The sequence below is a fragment of the Pseudophryne corroboree genome, chromosome 6 (assembly GCF_028390025.1).
Source record: "Pseudophryne corroboree isolate aPseCor3 chromosome 6, aPseCor3.hap2, whole genome shotgun sequence".
Taxonomy (NCBI): Eukaryota; Metazoa; Chordata; class Amphibia; order Anura; family Myobatrachidae; genus Pseudophryne; species Pseudophryne corroboree.
Genome location: NC_086449.1, coordinates 789,852,550 through 789,868,883, shown reverse-complemented (window position 1 = coordinate 789,868,883; position 16,334 = coordinate 789,852,550). Strand labels below are relative to the sequence as shown.

General features: G+C 47.3%; 1 protein-coding gene across 1 annotated transcript in view; it reads right to left on the bottom strand.

Annotated features, from left to right (window-relative positions):
• Window positions 1-16,334, bottom strand: part of ZMAT2 (zinc finger matrin-type 2) — a 95,411-nt gene that overhangs the window by 41,730 nt on the left and 37,347 nt on the right. The window contains exon 4 of the mRNA XM_063928791.1: window positions 5,406-5,479. Within this exon, the coding sequence (XP_063784861.1) occupies window positions 5,406-5,479 (74 nt within the window). The remainder of the gene's footprint in view (window positions 1-5,405; window positions 5,480-16,334) is intronic.

Genomic DNA, 16,334 nt, shown 5'->3' with positions numbered 1-16,334 from the left:
ATAGTCCGTAGTGGATGCTGGGGACTCCGTCAGGACCATGGGGAATAGCGGCTCCGCAGGAGACTGGGCACAAAGTAAAAGCTTTAGGACTAGCTGGTGTGCACTGGCTCCTCCCCCTATGACCCTCCTCCAAGCCTCAGTTAGGATACTGTGCCCGGACGAGAAGGGTGCAATCTAGGTGGCTCTCCTGAGCTGCTTAGAGTAAAAGTTTAAATAGGTTTTTTATTTTCAGTGAGACCTGCTGGCAACAGGCTCACTGCATCGAGGGACTAAGGGGAGAGAAACGAACTCACCTGCGTGCAGAGTGGATTGGGTTTCTTAGGCTACTGGACATTAGCTCCAGAGGGACGATCACAGGCCCAGCCATGGATGGGTCCCGGAGCCGCGCCGCCGGCCCCCTTACAGATGCTGAAGCAAGAAGAGGTCCATAAATCGGCGGCAGAAGACTTTCCTGTCTTCATAAGGTAGCGCACAGCACTGCAGAAATTAGTAATGACAATCCTGTACAGCAAACCTCAGGAACGCCTGATGAGGCGGATATATGGGGATATGAAGGTATGCATCCTTTATGTCCAGGGACACCATATAATCCCCTCTTTCCAGGCTGGCGATGACCGCTCTGAGCGACTCCATCTTGAACTTGAACCTTTTTAAGTATAGGTTTAAGGATTTTAAATACAAAATGGGCCTGACCGAACCGTCCGGTTTCGGGACTACAAACAGGGTTGAGTAATACCCCATCCCCTGCTGCAGCAGGGGGACTTTGACCACCACTTGTTGAAGACACAATTTTTGAATAGCTTTTAACACTATCTCCCTCTCTGGGGGAGAAGCCGGCAGGGCCGATTTGAAAAACCGGCGAGGAGGCACCTCTTCGAATTCCAGCTTGTAACCCTGGGAAACAATTTCTATTGCCCAGGGATCCACCTGTGATTGAACCCAGATGTGGCTGAAAAGTCGAAGACGTGCCCCCACTGGGGCAGACTCCCTCAGCGGAGCCCCAGCGTCCTGCGGTGGATTTGGTAGAGGCCGGGGAGGACTTCTGCTCCTGGGAACTAGCTGTGGCTGACAGCTTTTTCCCCTTGCCCTTACCTCTGGCAAGAAAGGAAGATCCCCGCACTCTCTTGGGTTTATGCCAACGAAAGGACTGCATCTGATAATGCAGCGTTTTCTTAGACTGTGAGGAAACATAAGGCAAAAAAGTTGATTTACCTGCCGTAGCCGTGGAAACTAGGTCCGTGAAACCTTCCCCAAATAATTCTTCACCCTTGTAAGGTAAAACCTCCATATGCCTCTTCGAGTCGGCATCGTCCGTCCATTGTTGGGTCCGTAGGGCTCGCCTAGCCGAAATCGCCATAGCATTGGCCCTGGAACCCAGTAGGCCAATGTCTCTCTGAGCATCTCTCATATATAGGACAGCATCTTTAATATGACCCAGGGTCAATAAAATGGTTTCCTTATCCAGCGAATCTATATCAGCAGATAAGGTATCTGTCCACACCGCTACAGCGCTACAAACGCAAGCCGACGCTATCACCGGTCTGAGTAAGGTACCAGTATGTGTGTAAATAGACTTCAAGGAAGTCTCCTGCCTGCGATCAGCAGGATCCTTGAGGGATGCCGTATCTTGAGATGGCAGCGCTACCTTTTTGGATAAGCATGTCAACGCTTTGTCCACCCTTGGGGAGGATTCCCACCGTATCCTGTCCTTAGTCGGGAAAGGATACGCTATAAGAATCCGTTTGGGAATCTGCAGTTTTTTATCTGGAGATTCCCAAGCCTTTTCAAATAATTCGTTCAGCTCATGAGATGGAGGAAAAGTTACCTCAGGTTTCTTTTCTTTAAACATGTGGACCCTCATGTCAGGGACAGAGGGTTCATCCGTGATATGCAACACCTCTTTTATAGCAATCATCATATAATGAATACTTTTAGCCAATTTTGGCTGCAACTTTGCATCATCGTAGTCGACACTGGAATCAGAATCCGTGTCGGTATCCGTGTCTACTATTTGGGATAGTGGGCGCTTTTGAGACCCAGGAGGTCCCTGTGACATAGTGAAAGGCAGGGCTAAACTCCCTGTACCTTCCCTGGACTCCGCTTTGTCCAACCTTTTGTGCATTAAATTCACATTTGCATTTAAAACATTCCACATATCCAACACTCATTTGCTCCACCTCCTCCCTAGAAGAGCCTTCCGCTTCAGACATGCCGACACACATGCGTACCGACACACCACACACTCAGGGAATTCTCTATCTGGAGACAGTTCCCCCACAAGGCCCTTTGGAGAGACAGAGAGTATGCCAGCACACACCCAGCACCAATGACCCAGGGAAACAAATTACCCAGATAGCACTTTTTACAATTATATATATATATATATATATATATATATATATATATATTTGTGAAAAATATATATAAGACCTGTCTCGCGCTGACACTATGTGGAGCTACACCTTAGGGAAAATACCCCCTGTTAGATGGGGTATAATAGTTATGAACAGAAAAAAAGTGTGTTTCCCCAGGGAGCTATGTCATAATTTTACAGATGTTTCATGTGGTGTAATCGAGTTCGATATCACTTTTTAAGTGTTTTTACCTGCCTATTGAAGACACATTAAGTTACTTGTCCATACTGTGATTTTTTGGTATGTATACATTTTAATTAGAATTGATATGAACATATTACTGATCATTGAGAAGATCTATTGATGTAATGTTTGTATATATCTTCTGTTTAGATTGTAAATAAAATACCCCTGATGAAGTCTGTAGGACGAAACGCGTTGGGTTAAGACAGCGATTTTGTCATTTCTTCAAGGAAGATCAATTGTATACTGACATATGATTGAATTGAATTGTTACCAACATCATTATATGTATGGAACATTGATTGTCTTTTCAGATTTAATGTGATACAGCTCATTTCTTACTGAGTTTTATTTAAAAATAAATAAGTCTATTTCTTATGACTATTTTATTATAAGTGATAAATTTGTTGACATACCTAGTAGAATCACTAGCTCCCTGGGGAAACACTCTTTTTTTCTATATATATATATATATATATATATATATATATATATATATATATATAAAAATAACACTGCGCCAAATTATGTGCCCCCCCCCCACCCCCTCTTTCAAACCCTCTGTCACCGTGTTCAGCAGGGGAGAGTCCGGGGAGCCAGCTTCTCAGTGTGCGCTGTGGAGAAAATGGCGCTGGTGAGTGCTGAGGATCAAGCCCCGCCCCCTCAGCGGCGGGCTTCGGTCCCGCTTGATTGTTTTGAAAAACTGGCGAGGGCTCTCCTATATACCGAGCAAAGCCCATATATATCCTAATATGCCAGAGAAGAGGTTTAATTGCTGCCCAGGGCGCCCCCCCTGCGTCCTGCACCCTTACAGTGCCTGCCGTGTGTGTTGTGTGGGAGCAATGGCGCGCAGCGTTACCGCTGCGCGTTACCGCTGCGCGTTACCTTAGTGAAGATCCGAAGTCTTCTTTTCTTCTTCTATCTTCCGGCTCTGTGAGGAGGACGGCGGCGCGGCTCCGGGACGAACTGCAAGGAGAGACCTGCGTTCCGACTCCCTCTGGAGCGAATGGTGTCCAGTAGCCTAAGAAGCAGAGCCTAGCATTTAAGTAGGTCTGCTTCTCTCCCCTCAGTCCCACGATGCAGGGAGCCTGTTGCCAGCAGGGCTCCCTGAAAATAAAAAACCTAACAAAATACTTTCTTTCAGGGAAACTCAGGAGAGCTCCCTGTAATGCACCCAGTCTCCCCTGGGCACAGTATCAAACTGAGGTCTGGAGGAGGGGCATAGAGGGAGGAGCCAGTGCACACCCATATCTAAAGTTCATTTTAGTGCCCATGTCTCCTACGGAGCCCGTCTATCCCCATGGTCCTTACGGAGTCCCCAGCATCCTCTAGGACGTAAGAGAAAACTTGAATAATACATTTTTTGGCCATATAATTTTTTTTTTTTTACAGTACATGATGTTCAAATGATTAAATAAATAAACCTCCGATTCCACCGTGTTCCCAGGAGAGCACAGAGAACTCTGTGATCTAGTATGTGGTGTGTATGGAACAATGGCCGCCCTCCCCGGCTGTAGGTCACCGGGCCCAATGTTAATGCCTAGTTAGTAGCACAGAGACCGCGCACGGACCAGACCTAGCCTAGCAACGCTAACGCATGTCTACACTCTAGTCTCCTCTTCGAGATAATTCTCCACCAATATAAAATATACCTTTTATAATATCGTTTCACATTTATTTTTAATCAGCCAGCGCAAAATAAGATGATTGCCACTAATTCTGTGTAACTGAAGAATAGTGAACTAAAAGAAAACAGTGCGAGTTGTTTTATACACAGAGTCCCTGGTAGCTTTACTTCACATTTAACTTTATTTGTTGTCTATCATTCAGCGTGTATTGTATCACAGCTGGAGCATACATATGGGTTAGCCAATATAACATATTGTGGCTGGATGAATAATCTACACACTTTAGGTTAGTTAACACTAATTTTGCTAAAAACACTGTATCCAATCATTTGAGACAAGCCCAAGTTTGAACGCGTTTGCAGTAGGCAGCGCTGCCACCTCCAGGACACAGAAGGTAAAACCATTTAGGCCTGCCAGTAAGCAGTGCTGCCACCTCCAGGACACAGAAGGTAAAACCATTTAGGCCTGCCAGTAAGCAGTGCTGTCACCTCCAGGGCACATAATGTAAAACCTAAGGCCTGCCAGTAAGCAGTGCTGCCACCTACAGGGCACAGAAGGTAAAACATTTTAGGTCTGCCAGTAAGCAGTGCTGCAATCGCAGGACACAGGGGATAAGACCATTTTGGCCTTTTGGGCCTGCCATAATCAGCACTGCCACCCGCAGGACACAGAAGGTAAAATCATATAGGCCTGCCAGTAAGCAGTGCTGCCACCTGCAGGGCACAGAAGGTAAAACCATTTAGGCATGATAGCAGTGCTGCCACTTGCAGGACACACAGGAGAAGACCATTTAGGCCTACCAGTAAGCAGTGCTGCCACCTGCAGGACACAGAGGATTAGACCATTTAGGCCTCCCAGTAAGCAGTGCTGCTACCTGCAGGGCAAAGAAGGTAAAACCTTTTAGGACTGCCAGTAAGCAGTGCTGCCACCCGCAGGGCACAGGAGGTAAGACCATTTAGGCCTGTTAATAAGCAGCACTGCCACCTGCAGGACACAGAAGGTAAAATCATATAGGCCTGCCAATAAGCAGTGCTGCCACCTGCAGGACGCAGAAGGTAAAATAAACATTACAAGCATGGGGATGGCAGCGCAGTCACTGGTTCACAAATGAGTAGGAGCTATTTGTGTGTGAATGGAAAACCAGTCAAAGAGGTCGGTTTATTTCTAGAATCCAACTTACGTTTTTTGCCATTGATATGATCCAAGAAGTTGATGGAATCTTTCACCACACAGTCACAGACATTGCAGTAATAACTGGAAAAGAAAAAATAATACAGGACTTTAATCAATGGTCATTTATCGCTGATCTAGACTGTTTAGCAGAGAATTATTGGAGATATTCTCTGCTTAAAGACAAGATAAGAGAGCATGCATTGTGCCTAGTCTGGGCACTACTATATTTTATTAAATTTTTCACATTATACATTTAACACATGACACATAAGTATATATACACTAGGTAGAAATATATGTAAAATAATCATCTGAGATGTTATTTGTATTTCCATCCCAAAAATTTGGGTCAGTAGGTTTCCTATTTCTACCCAAAAAGTACCCAGTTTTTTTGACGGGTCCAAAATAATAAGAATTTACTTACCGATAATTCTATTTCTCGGAGTCCGTAGTGGATGCTGGGGTTCCTGAAAGGACCATGGGGAATAGCGGCTCCGCAGGAGACAGGGCACAAAAAGTAAAGCTTTCCGATCAGGTGGTGTGCACTGGCTCCTCCCCCTATGACCCTCCTCCAGACTCCAGTTAGGTACTGTGCCCGGACGAGCGTACACAATAAGGGAGGAATTTTGAATCCCGGGTAAGACTCATACCAGCCACACCAATCACACTGTACAACCTGTGATCTGAACCCAGTTAACAGTATGATAACAGCGGAGCCTCTGAAAAGATGGCTCACAACAACAATAACCCGATTTAGTTAGCAATAACTATGTACAAGTATTGCAGATAATCCGCACTTGGGATGGGCGCCCAGCATCCACTACGGACTCCGAGAAATAGAATTATCGGTAAGTAAATTCTTATTTTCTCTATCGTCCTTGTGGATGCTGGGGTTCCTGAAAGGACCATGGGGATTATACCAAAGCTCCCAAACGGGCGGGAGAGTGCGGATGACTCTGCAGCACCGAATGAGAGAACTCCAGGTCCTCTTTTGCCAGGGTATCAAATTTGTAGAATTTTACAAACGTGTTCTCCCCCGACCACGTAGCTGCTCGGCAAAGTTGTAATGCCGAGACCCCTCGGGCAGCCGCCCAAGATGAGCCCACCTTCCTTGTGGAATGGGCCTTAACAGATTTAGACTGTGGCAGGCCTGCCACAGAATGTGCAAGTTGAATTGTGCTACCAATCCCACGAGCAATCGACTGCTTAGAAGCAGAAGCACCCAACATTGTTGGGTGCATACAGGATAAACAGCAAGTCAGATTTCCTGACTCCAGCCAACCTGGAAACTATATTTTCAGGGCCCTGATAACATCCAGCAACTTGGAGTCCTCCAAGTCCCTAGTAGCCGCAGGTACCACAATAAGCTGGTTCAGGTGAAACGCTGACACCACCTTAAGGAGAAACTGGGGACGAGTCCGCAGCTTTGCTCTGTCCGAATGGACAATCAGATATGGCTTTGTGAGATAAAGCCGCCAATTCTGACACTCGCCTGGCCGAGGCCAGGACCAACAGCATGGTCATTTTCCATGTGAGATATATCAAATCCACAGATTTGAGTTGTTTAAACCAATGTGATTTTTTTTAGGAATCCCAAAACTACGTTGAGATCGCCCAGTGCCACTGGAGACATCAAAGGGGCTGTATATGCAGTACTCCCTTAACAACTTCTGGACTTCAGGAACTGAAGCCAATTTCTTTCTGGAAGAAAATCAACAGGCCGAAATTTGAACCTTAATGGACCCAATTTGAGACCCATAGACACTCCTGTTTGCAGGAAATGTAGAAATTAACCTAGTTGAAATTCTTCCGTGGAGCCTTCCTGGACTCACACCCTGGCACATATTTTCACCTAAGTGGTGATAATGTTGTGCGGTCACCTCCTTCCTGGCTCTGACCAGGGTAGGGATGACCTCTTCCGGAATGCCTCTTTCCCTTAGGATCCGGCGTTCACCCGCCTTGGCGTCAACGCAGCTGCGGTAAGTCCCGGAACAGACACGGTTCTTGCCGAATCAAGACCCTTCTTAGTATCTCTTGAAGTTCCGGGAACCAAGTCCTTCTTGGCCAAACCGGAGCCACGAGTATAGTTCTTACTCCTCTCCTTCCTATCATTTTCAATACATTGGGTATGAAAAGCAGAGGATGGAACACATACACCGACTGGTACACCGACGGTGTTACCAGAGCGTCCCAGCTATTGCCTGAGTGTCTCTTGACCTGGCGCTTCAGGTGGGACGCCATCATAACCACCTTTGGTCTTTCCCAACGGTTTACAATCATGTGGAAACTTCCAGATTAAGTTTCCACTTTTCCGGGTGGAATTCATTTATGCTGAGGAAATCTTCCCAGTTGCCCACTCCCGGAATGAACACTGCTGACAGTGTTATCACATGATTTTCCGCCCAGCGAAGAATCCTTGCTGTCATTGCCCTCCTGCTTCTTGTGTCGCCCCGTCTGATAACGTGGGCGACCGCCATGATGATGTCCTACTGGATCAGCACCGGTTGACTTTGAAGCAGGAGTCTTCCTAGGCTCAGAGCATTGTAAATTGCCCTTAGCTCCAGTATATTCATGTGGAGAGAAGTCTCCAGACTTGACCACACTTCCTTGGAAATTTTTTCCCTGTGTGACTACTCCCCAGCCTCTCAGGCTGGTATCCGTGGTCCCCAGAACACAGTCCTGAATGCTGAGTGTGCTGCCCTCTAAAAGATGAGCACTCTGCAGCCCCCACAGAAGAGACACCCTTGTCCTTGGAGACAGGATTATCCGCTGATGCATCTGAAAATGCGATCCGGACCATTCGTCCAGCAAATCCCCTGAGATCTGCCGAATGGAATCGCTTCGTAAGAAGCCACCATTTTTCCCAGGACTCCTGTGCATTGATGCACTGATACTTGGCCTGGTTTTAGGAGGTTTCTGACTAGGTCGAATAACTCCTTGGCTTTTTCCTCCCGGAGGAACACCTTTTTCTGGACTATGCCCAGAATCATTCCTAGGAACAGCAGACGTATCGTCGGAAAACAGCTGCGATTCTTGGAATATTTAGAATCCAGTCGTGCTGTCGTAGAACTACTTTAGATAGTGCTCTTCCGACCTCCAACTGTTCTCTGGAACTTGCCCTTTTCAGGATATCGTCCAAGTAAGGGATAATTTAGATGCCTTTTTTCTTTGAAGAAACATCTTTTCGGCCATTACCTTGGTAAAAGGCCCGGGGTGCCGTGGATAATTCAAACGGCATCGTCTGAAACTGATATTGACAGTTCTGTACCACGAACCAGAGGTACCCTTGTTGAGAAGGGCAAATTTGGACATGGAGGTAATCCTTGATGTCCAGGGACACCATATAGTCCCCTTTTTTCCGGTTCGCTATCACTGCTCTGAGTGACTCCATCTCGATTTGAACCTTTTATGTAAGTGTTCAAAGATTTCAGTTTAGACTATGTCTCACCAAGCCGTCTGGCTTCAGTACCACAATATAGTGTGGAAAAATAATACCCTTTTCCTTGTTGTAGGAGGGGTACTTTGATTATCACCTGCTGGATATACAGCTTGTGAATTGTTTCCAATGCTGCCTCCCTGTCGGAGGGAGCCGTTGGTAAAGCAGACTTCAGAAACCTGCGAGGAGAAGATGTCTCGACTCTCCAATCTGTACCCCTGGGATAATACTTGTACTATCTAGGGGTCAACCTGCGAGTGATCCCACTGCGCGCTGAGACTCTTGAGACTACCCCCCCACCTTGAGTCCGCTTGCATGGCCCCAGTGTCATGCTGAGGACTTGGCAGACGCGGTGGAGGGCTTCTTTTCCTGGGAAGGGGCTGCCTGCTGCAGTCTACTTCCCTTACCTCTATGTCTGGGCAGATATGACTGGCCTTTTGCCTGCATGCCCTCATGGGAAAGGAAGGATTGAGGCTGAAAAGACGGTGTCTTTTTCAGCTGAGATGTAACTTGGGGTAAAAAGGTTGGATTTCCCAGCTGATGCCGTGGTCCCCAGGTCCGATGGACCGACCCCAACTAACTCCTTCCCTTTATACGGCAATACTTCCATGTGCCGTATGGGATCTGTATCACCTGACCACTGTCGTGTCCATGACATCTTCTGGGTGATATGGACAACGTACTTATCTTGATGCCAGAGAGCAAATATCCCTCTGTGCATCTCACGTACATATATATAGAATGCATCCTATTAAATGCTCTATATGAATAAAATATTATCAGTCAGGGAATCCGACCAAGCCAACCCAGCACTGCATCTCCAGGCTGATGGCGATCGCTGGTCGCAGTATAACCACCGTATGTGTGTATATACTTTTTAGGATATCTTTCCAGCTTCCTATCAGCTGGCTCCTTGAGGGCGGCCGTATCTGGAGACGGTAACGCCACTTGATAAGCGTGTGAGCGCCTTATCACCCTAAGGGGTGTTTCCCAACGCGCCCTAATTTCTGGCGGGAAAGGGTATAACGCCAATATTTGCTATCGGGGTAACCCCACGCATCATCACACACTTCATTTTATTTTATCTGATTCAGGAAAAACTACAGGTAGTTTTTTCACTCCCACATAATACCCTTTTTTGTGGTACTTGTAGTATCAGAAATATGCAACACCTCCTTCATTGCCCTTAACGTGTGGCCCTAATGAGAAATACGTTTGTTTATTCACCGTCGACACTGGATTCAGTGTCCGTGTCTGTGTCTGTGTCGACCGACTGAGGTAAATGGGCGTTTTTAACGCCCCTGACGGTGTTTCTGAGACGCCTGGACCGGTACTAATAGTTTGTCGGCCGTCTCACGTCGTCAACCGACCTTGCAGCGTGTTGACATTCTCACGTAATTCCCTAAATAAGCCATCCATTCCGGTGTCGACTCCCTAGAGAGTGACATCACCATTACAGGCAATTTCTCCGCCTCCTCACCAACATCGTCCTCATACATGTCGACACACACGTACCGACACACAGCACACACACCGGGAATGCTCTGACAGAGGACAGGACCCACACTAGCCCTTTGGGGAGACAGAGGGAGAGTTTGCCAGCACACACCAAAACGCTATAATTATATAGGGACAACCTTATATAAGTGTTTTCCCTTATAGCATCTTTATATATATCTCAATATCGCCAAAATCAGTGCCCCCCCTCTCTGTTTTAACCCTGTTTCTGTAGTGCAGTGCAGGGGAGAGCCTGGGAGCCTTCTCTCCAGGCTTTCTGTGAGAGAAAATGGCGCTGTGTGCTGAGGAGATAGGCCCCGCCCCTTTTTCGGCGGGCTCGTCTCCCGCTATTTAGTGAATCTTGGCAGGGGTTAAATATCTCCATATAGCCTCTGGGGGCTATATGTGAGGTATTTTTCGCCAAAAAAGGTTTTCATTTGCCTCCCAGGGCGCCCCCCTCCCAGCGCCCTGCACCCTCAGTGACTGCCGTGTGAAGTGTGCTGAGAGGAAAATGGCGCACAGCTGCAGTGCTGTGCGCTACCTTTAGAAGACTGCAGGAGTCTTCAGCCGCCGATTCTGGACCTCTTCTTACTTCAGCATCTGCAAGGGGGCCGGCGGCGCGGCTCCGGTGACCATCCAGGCTGTACCTGTGATCGTCCCTCTGGAGCTGATGTCCAGTAGCCAAGAAGCCAATCCATCCTGCACGCAGGTGAGTTCACTCCTTCTCCCCTAAGTCCCTCGTTGCAGTGATCCTGTTGCCAGCAGGACTCACTGTAAAATAAAAAACCTAAGCTAAACTTTCTCTAAGCAGCTCTTTAGGAGAGCCACCTAGATTGCACCCTTCTCGGCCGGGCACAAAAATCTAACTGGAGTCTGGAGGAGGGTCATAGGGGGAGGAGCCAGTGCACACCACCTGATCGGAAAGCTTTACTTTTTGTGCCCTGTCTCCTGCGGAGCCGCTATTCCCCATGGTCCTTTCAGGAACCCCAGCATCCACAAGGACGATAGAGAAATATGTATAGTATCTCCCCTTCTCTACATCTCCAACATAGATCAGGTTGCTATGGGTATATTCTATGCATTTTAGCTGGAGTTACGTACATATGATAAAAAATCTTTATATATCTTTCGATATGGGTAATTGATTTAGGGGACACTACTATCTTGAAGCTCTGTTTTATATTTGATTAAACATGAAAGAAATGGAAAACTAAAAAATGATTGCTGGAGTTTTTTGTTTTATTATACCCCTTTCACACCGCACTAATAACCCAGTATCGACACGGGTCGGCGTGCGGTGTGAAAGCGCCACGGTGAGATTCCCGGGTCGCCAGACCCGGTAATTCAACCCGGGAATACAGCAGTGTTATTCCCGGATTGTATACCGGGTCAGTGGCAGCGTAAACGGGTTCCCGGGTCAAAGCGACCCGTGACCCATTCACTAGATAGGAAGAGGCAGCGAGGAGATGAGCTTGTCTCCCAGCGCCGCCTCCCCCCCCCCCCCTGCTGTCGGCTCCGCCCCCCGCCGCTATGACAACCCGCTCGGCCTATTGCAGGGTCAGTGAAGCCTGCTGTAGCATCCAATGCCGGATCCCACCCAGGAAGGACCAGTTTTCAATTCCCGGGTGGGATCCGGCATTTGCGGTGTGAAAGGGGTACAAGTCTGACTAGAAGGGCTTCTCGGGGCAAGGATAATTTCAACCTTCCTGCTTAATATAGCTCACCGAAGTGGGCGAGTATCATACACTATAGATTCAGATTGTTCAATATATAGAATTCTCTCTTTCAAACACAGTACACGGTGTCTTAAAGTATTGGGGGTCATTCTGACCTGTTCGCTCAGTGCCGTTTATCGCAGCAGAGCGAACGGGTCTCTACTGAGCATGCATCGTAGTGCTCCGGCGCATGCCAGACGGCCAAAGGCCGTAGCAGGGCTGCGATCGCCTCTGCCTGATTAACAGGCAGAGGCAGTCGCTGGGCGGGAGGGGGCGAAACAGCGGCGTTTGGCCGCCGTTACGTAGGCGCGGTCCGGCCAACGCAGGCGTGGCCGGACCGAATGGGGGGCGGGCCGCAGCGGCTGCGTGACGGCACACGCAGCTGCTGCAGCCCGGGTAGCGAGGAGTAGCTCCCGGCCAGCACGCTAAAGCTGCGCTGGCCGGGAGCTGCTCTTGAAGTGCAAAGGCACCGCCGCTGTGCGATGCCTTTGCACTTCTGCGGGAAGGGGGGGCCGCACTGACATGTGGGGCGGACTAGCCCTGTGCTGGGCGTCCCCCCACATGTCAGTATTATTGATCGTAGCTGTGCTAAATTTAGCACAGCTACGATCAACTCGGAATGACCCCCATTGGTACCATTATAGTGATTTCTATAGTGGAGAGGTGCACTTCTATTTGTTCCGTATACATTGTGAAAACAATATGGTTAGAAAAACGCAAAGCAAAATGTGCTACCGTGCCCAGGATAAGTCAGTAACCAGAGTACGTGGTGGTTAGAGAGCTGTCTTTCCTAGAAAGGAATCCAAGATTTAAAAAAATTGTAGTACAAAAGTAATTTGTTAGCTTTCGGTGTTGCATCTATTGGTTGGGAGAGTAATATCTGGCACGCATGGTGATGGATAGGCTATGTTACTATATACAGGTTGAATATCCCTTATCCAAAATGCTTGGGACCAAAAGTATTTTGGATATGGGATTTTTCCATATTTTGGAATAATTGCATACCATAATGAGATATTATGGTGATAGGACCCAAGTCTAAGCATAGAATGCATTTATGTTTCATATACACCTTATACACACAGCCTGAAGGTCATTTAATACAATATTTTTTATAACTTTGTGTATTAAACAAAGTTTGTGTACATTGAGCAAATCAGAAAAACAAAGGTTTCACTATCTCAGTCTCACTCAAAAAATTCCGCATTTCGGAATATTTGGATATAGGATACTCAACCTGTATTATGTGTATAGTAATGTATGCAACCGATAGCTGGCTATTCTTAATTGTACAGTGGAAAGTGATCAATAAGATGTTGCATTGGGTTTATTGGGTGTAGAAATTATACAGATGTTAAAAATGGTGACATTGTTGAAATGTTGATATTGTCTTTTTATTATAATTCTAACTCTAAGGGTAACCCTTGCCAAATAGAAATGTTGACATTGTGACATCATAAATGTTGACATTGTGACATCATAAATGTTGACATTGTGACAGCATACTGTGCCCATGGTGAAAAGGTGTGATGCAGCATGATTTGTGAGTGTCGTGTTACACCACCTTGAAGCTTTATAACCTTATAATAGCCAATTATGCATACAGGTGAGTGTGGTGGCTTAGGACGGTAGGGGGAGGTGAGGGAGGGGTGTGTGCATAATGGAACCAATCGGTGACTGCAGCTGTTTTCTTATGCAAGTCTTATATATTCCCAGATATCAAGTTTCTTTTACAGGAGAGACTGATTTACTTCCTTTGTCATCTTTAAATCCCTGCCTAATGTACTTCTTTACAATGGATATTTGAAGAGCTCTTGACTACAATCAAGCTGAAGGTTACTGATGAGATGGCTTCTGTCATTAACACCAGAAGAGACATAAACCAGAGGTCCGCTTCTGCTTTTGCATCAAGGTGACAATCGCAATGATCGTATATTCCCTGTTGGAGAAAGGACTTCACCACGACAGGTTCTGGTAAAAAAAAATCCAGGAACAGATTAGACTTGTTCAAACTCGTCAACAAGCCTAACTGGCCCGAAGAGAGGGGGGGACGACAAAGATGAGTGAGAGATAGAGGGAGGGGGAAAAGAAGCACAGAGATGAGAGACAGGGGGGGAAGGGGATGACAGGGGACGGAACGGACCTGTCAGTGCTTCAAGGTGGTGAGCCCTCCTACCTTCCCCCAGCCCCCCCCCCCCCCCCCAGAAGGGAAAGAAAGAGGAAGGTGGATGTGGTGAAAGATGAGTGGGGGAGAGGTACAAGGAGAACTGGAAAGAAGAGAGAAACAGACAAGGGGGAGGAGGGAAAAAGAGGGTCAGACATGAGAGAGATAGTCCATCTCATGTACATTAGCCCAGATCGGTGACTCAGTGTATAACGCTGGGCGGAGTCAGAGTCACAGATCTGGGCTAATATATCCGTAAGTGCTCCCGGGCCTGAGCACCCACGGGCAACGAGGAGCACCCACAGAACCAGCCACCCAGTAACGCTAGCCGCCACAGCCCCCGCAGTAGACAGAGACATGCTGGGGGCTGCGGAAGCGCTTCCGTACATTTCTGCGTTAAAAGACCCACCAAAAATGGCTGCCGCCAAGGAGGAGACAGACGCTAGAGGTCACATCTAGCGCCTGTCTCCACGGCAGCGGCCATTGTAAGATTTTTGTTTTTACACTGCAATGTACGGAAGCGCTTCCACAGCCCCCAACGCATTTCAATCCACTGCAGGGCCTGTGGAGGCTAGCAGTATAATTCATTATGGCCGCACTCACCCTCCCATACTTTACTGGGCCTGCACCCAGGAGACTCCTGGCAACGCGCATGAAACCCCTGGCAACAGGTGGTAAACCATTGGCAATGCGCATGAAACCTCTGGCAACGCGCATGAAACCACTGGCAACGGACATTAAACCCCCGCCAACGTGCTGGAGACCCCTGGCAATGAGCATGAGATCCCTGGTAACAAGCAGGTAAATTAAAAGTAATTAGAAGCCTTACTGTGTGGCATCATTTGTAAGGGGCATTATTGTGTGTGGGGCATAAAATAGTGTCAGGACCCCCTACACCACCCCACCCGCAGCACCTACGGAACCCCTCCCCCATTCGCAACAGCCCCGCACCTGCCCCTCCCCCACCCGCAGCCCATCCGGACCCTCACCATCGTAAGGGGCTACGCTCCCTTCACCATCGGAAACCCTTTCATTGTGCAATATTTAACCACTAACAAAACTATGAATGCAGGTAATACTCTATATAATACAAATAGAAAGGCGTGCAAGGGCTAATGGGGCGTAGCCCCTTGCGACGGTGTGAAGAGCGCCCGTAGGGTACGATGAGTCATCTAGTATACCGTACTTGTCAAAAGTCTGAGTACACCAGTATAGTTTAAGGAATTTTCAATTTAACTGCACAGTAATGAAATAAAACTTGTTTTATTGGCTTTGTTTACAATATAAACAACTGTCTGAACAATAAGGAAACAAAAATATTTTTTTTTTACTTTTAGGCAAGTTTATTTAGGTAGTCTGCTTTCATCGAAGTGACGACCCTTAGCTTTGATAAGCGCTTTGCATATCCTTGGCATCCTATTTACTAATTTTTCCAGCTTTTGGCGATCCATTCAACTCTATCAGCTTTGAAGAGCCTCACAGAGGCCCACAGTGTTGGTAGGCATCTGTTTTCGGACTTCACTGTCTAGTTCTTTCCACAAAAACTCCATGGGTGAAACATCTGGTGATTGAGGTGGCCGTTCCATTTTTGTTATGACTTGAGCATCTTCTTTCTTTTGCAAATAATTAGTACACAACTTGGACGTATGTTTTGGATCGTTATCTTGTTGGAAAACGAAGTTCTAACCCACTAGTCGCCTTCCGGAGGGAATCGCATGACCCACTAATATGTTGTGGTACACCTTTTGATCCATTATTCCGTAGATTCTGACTAAGGCACCAACTTGGTAGCCCGCAAAACATCCCCAAACCATCACATTGCCCTCCATGCTTAACAGTCTGGGAGAAAGCGCTCACCTGGACAACGACGCACAAAAGCCTGGCGATGTGAGCCAAAAAGTTAAAAATTTCGATTCATCGGTCCAAAGCACGCTCTTCCACTGTTCCTCAGTCCAATCCTTATGCTTCTTAGCCCATGCGTACCTTTTTGCTACGTTTGTAGCACGTAAAAGTGGTTTTCTTACAGCAACCCTACCACCAAGGCCATATTCCTGCAAGCACCTGGCCACTGTCCTATCGGACACAGGCTGGGAACGAATTTTCCGCAACTCAGTTCCTATTTCC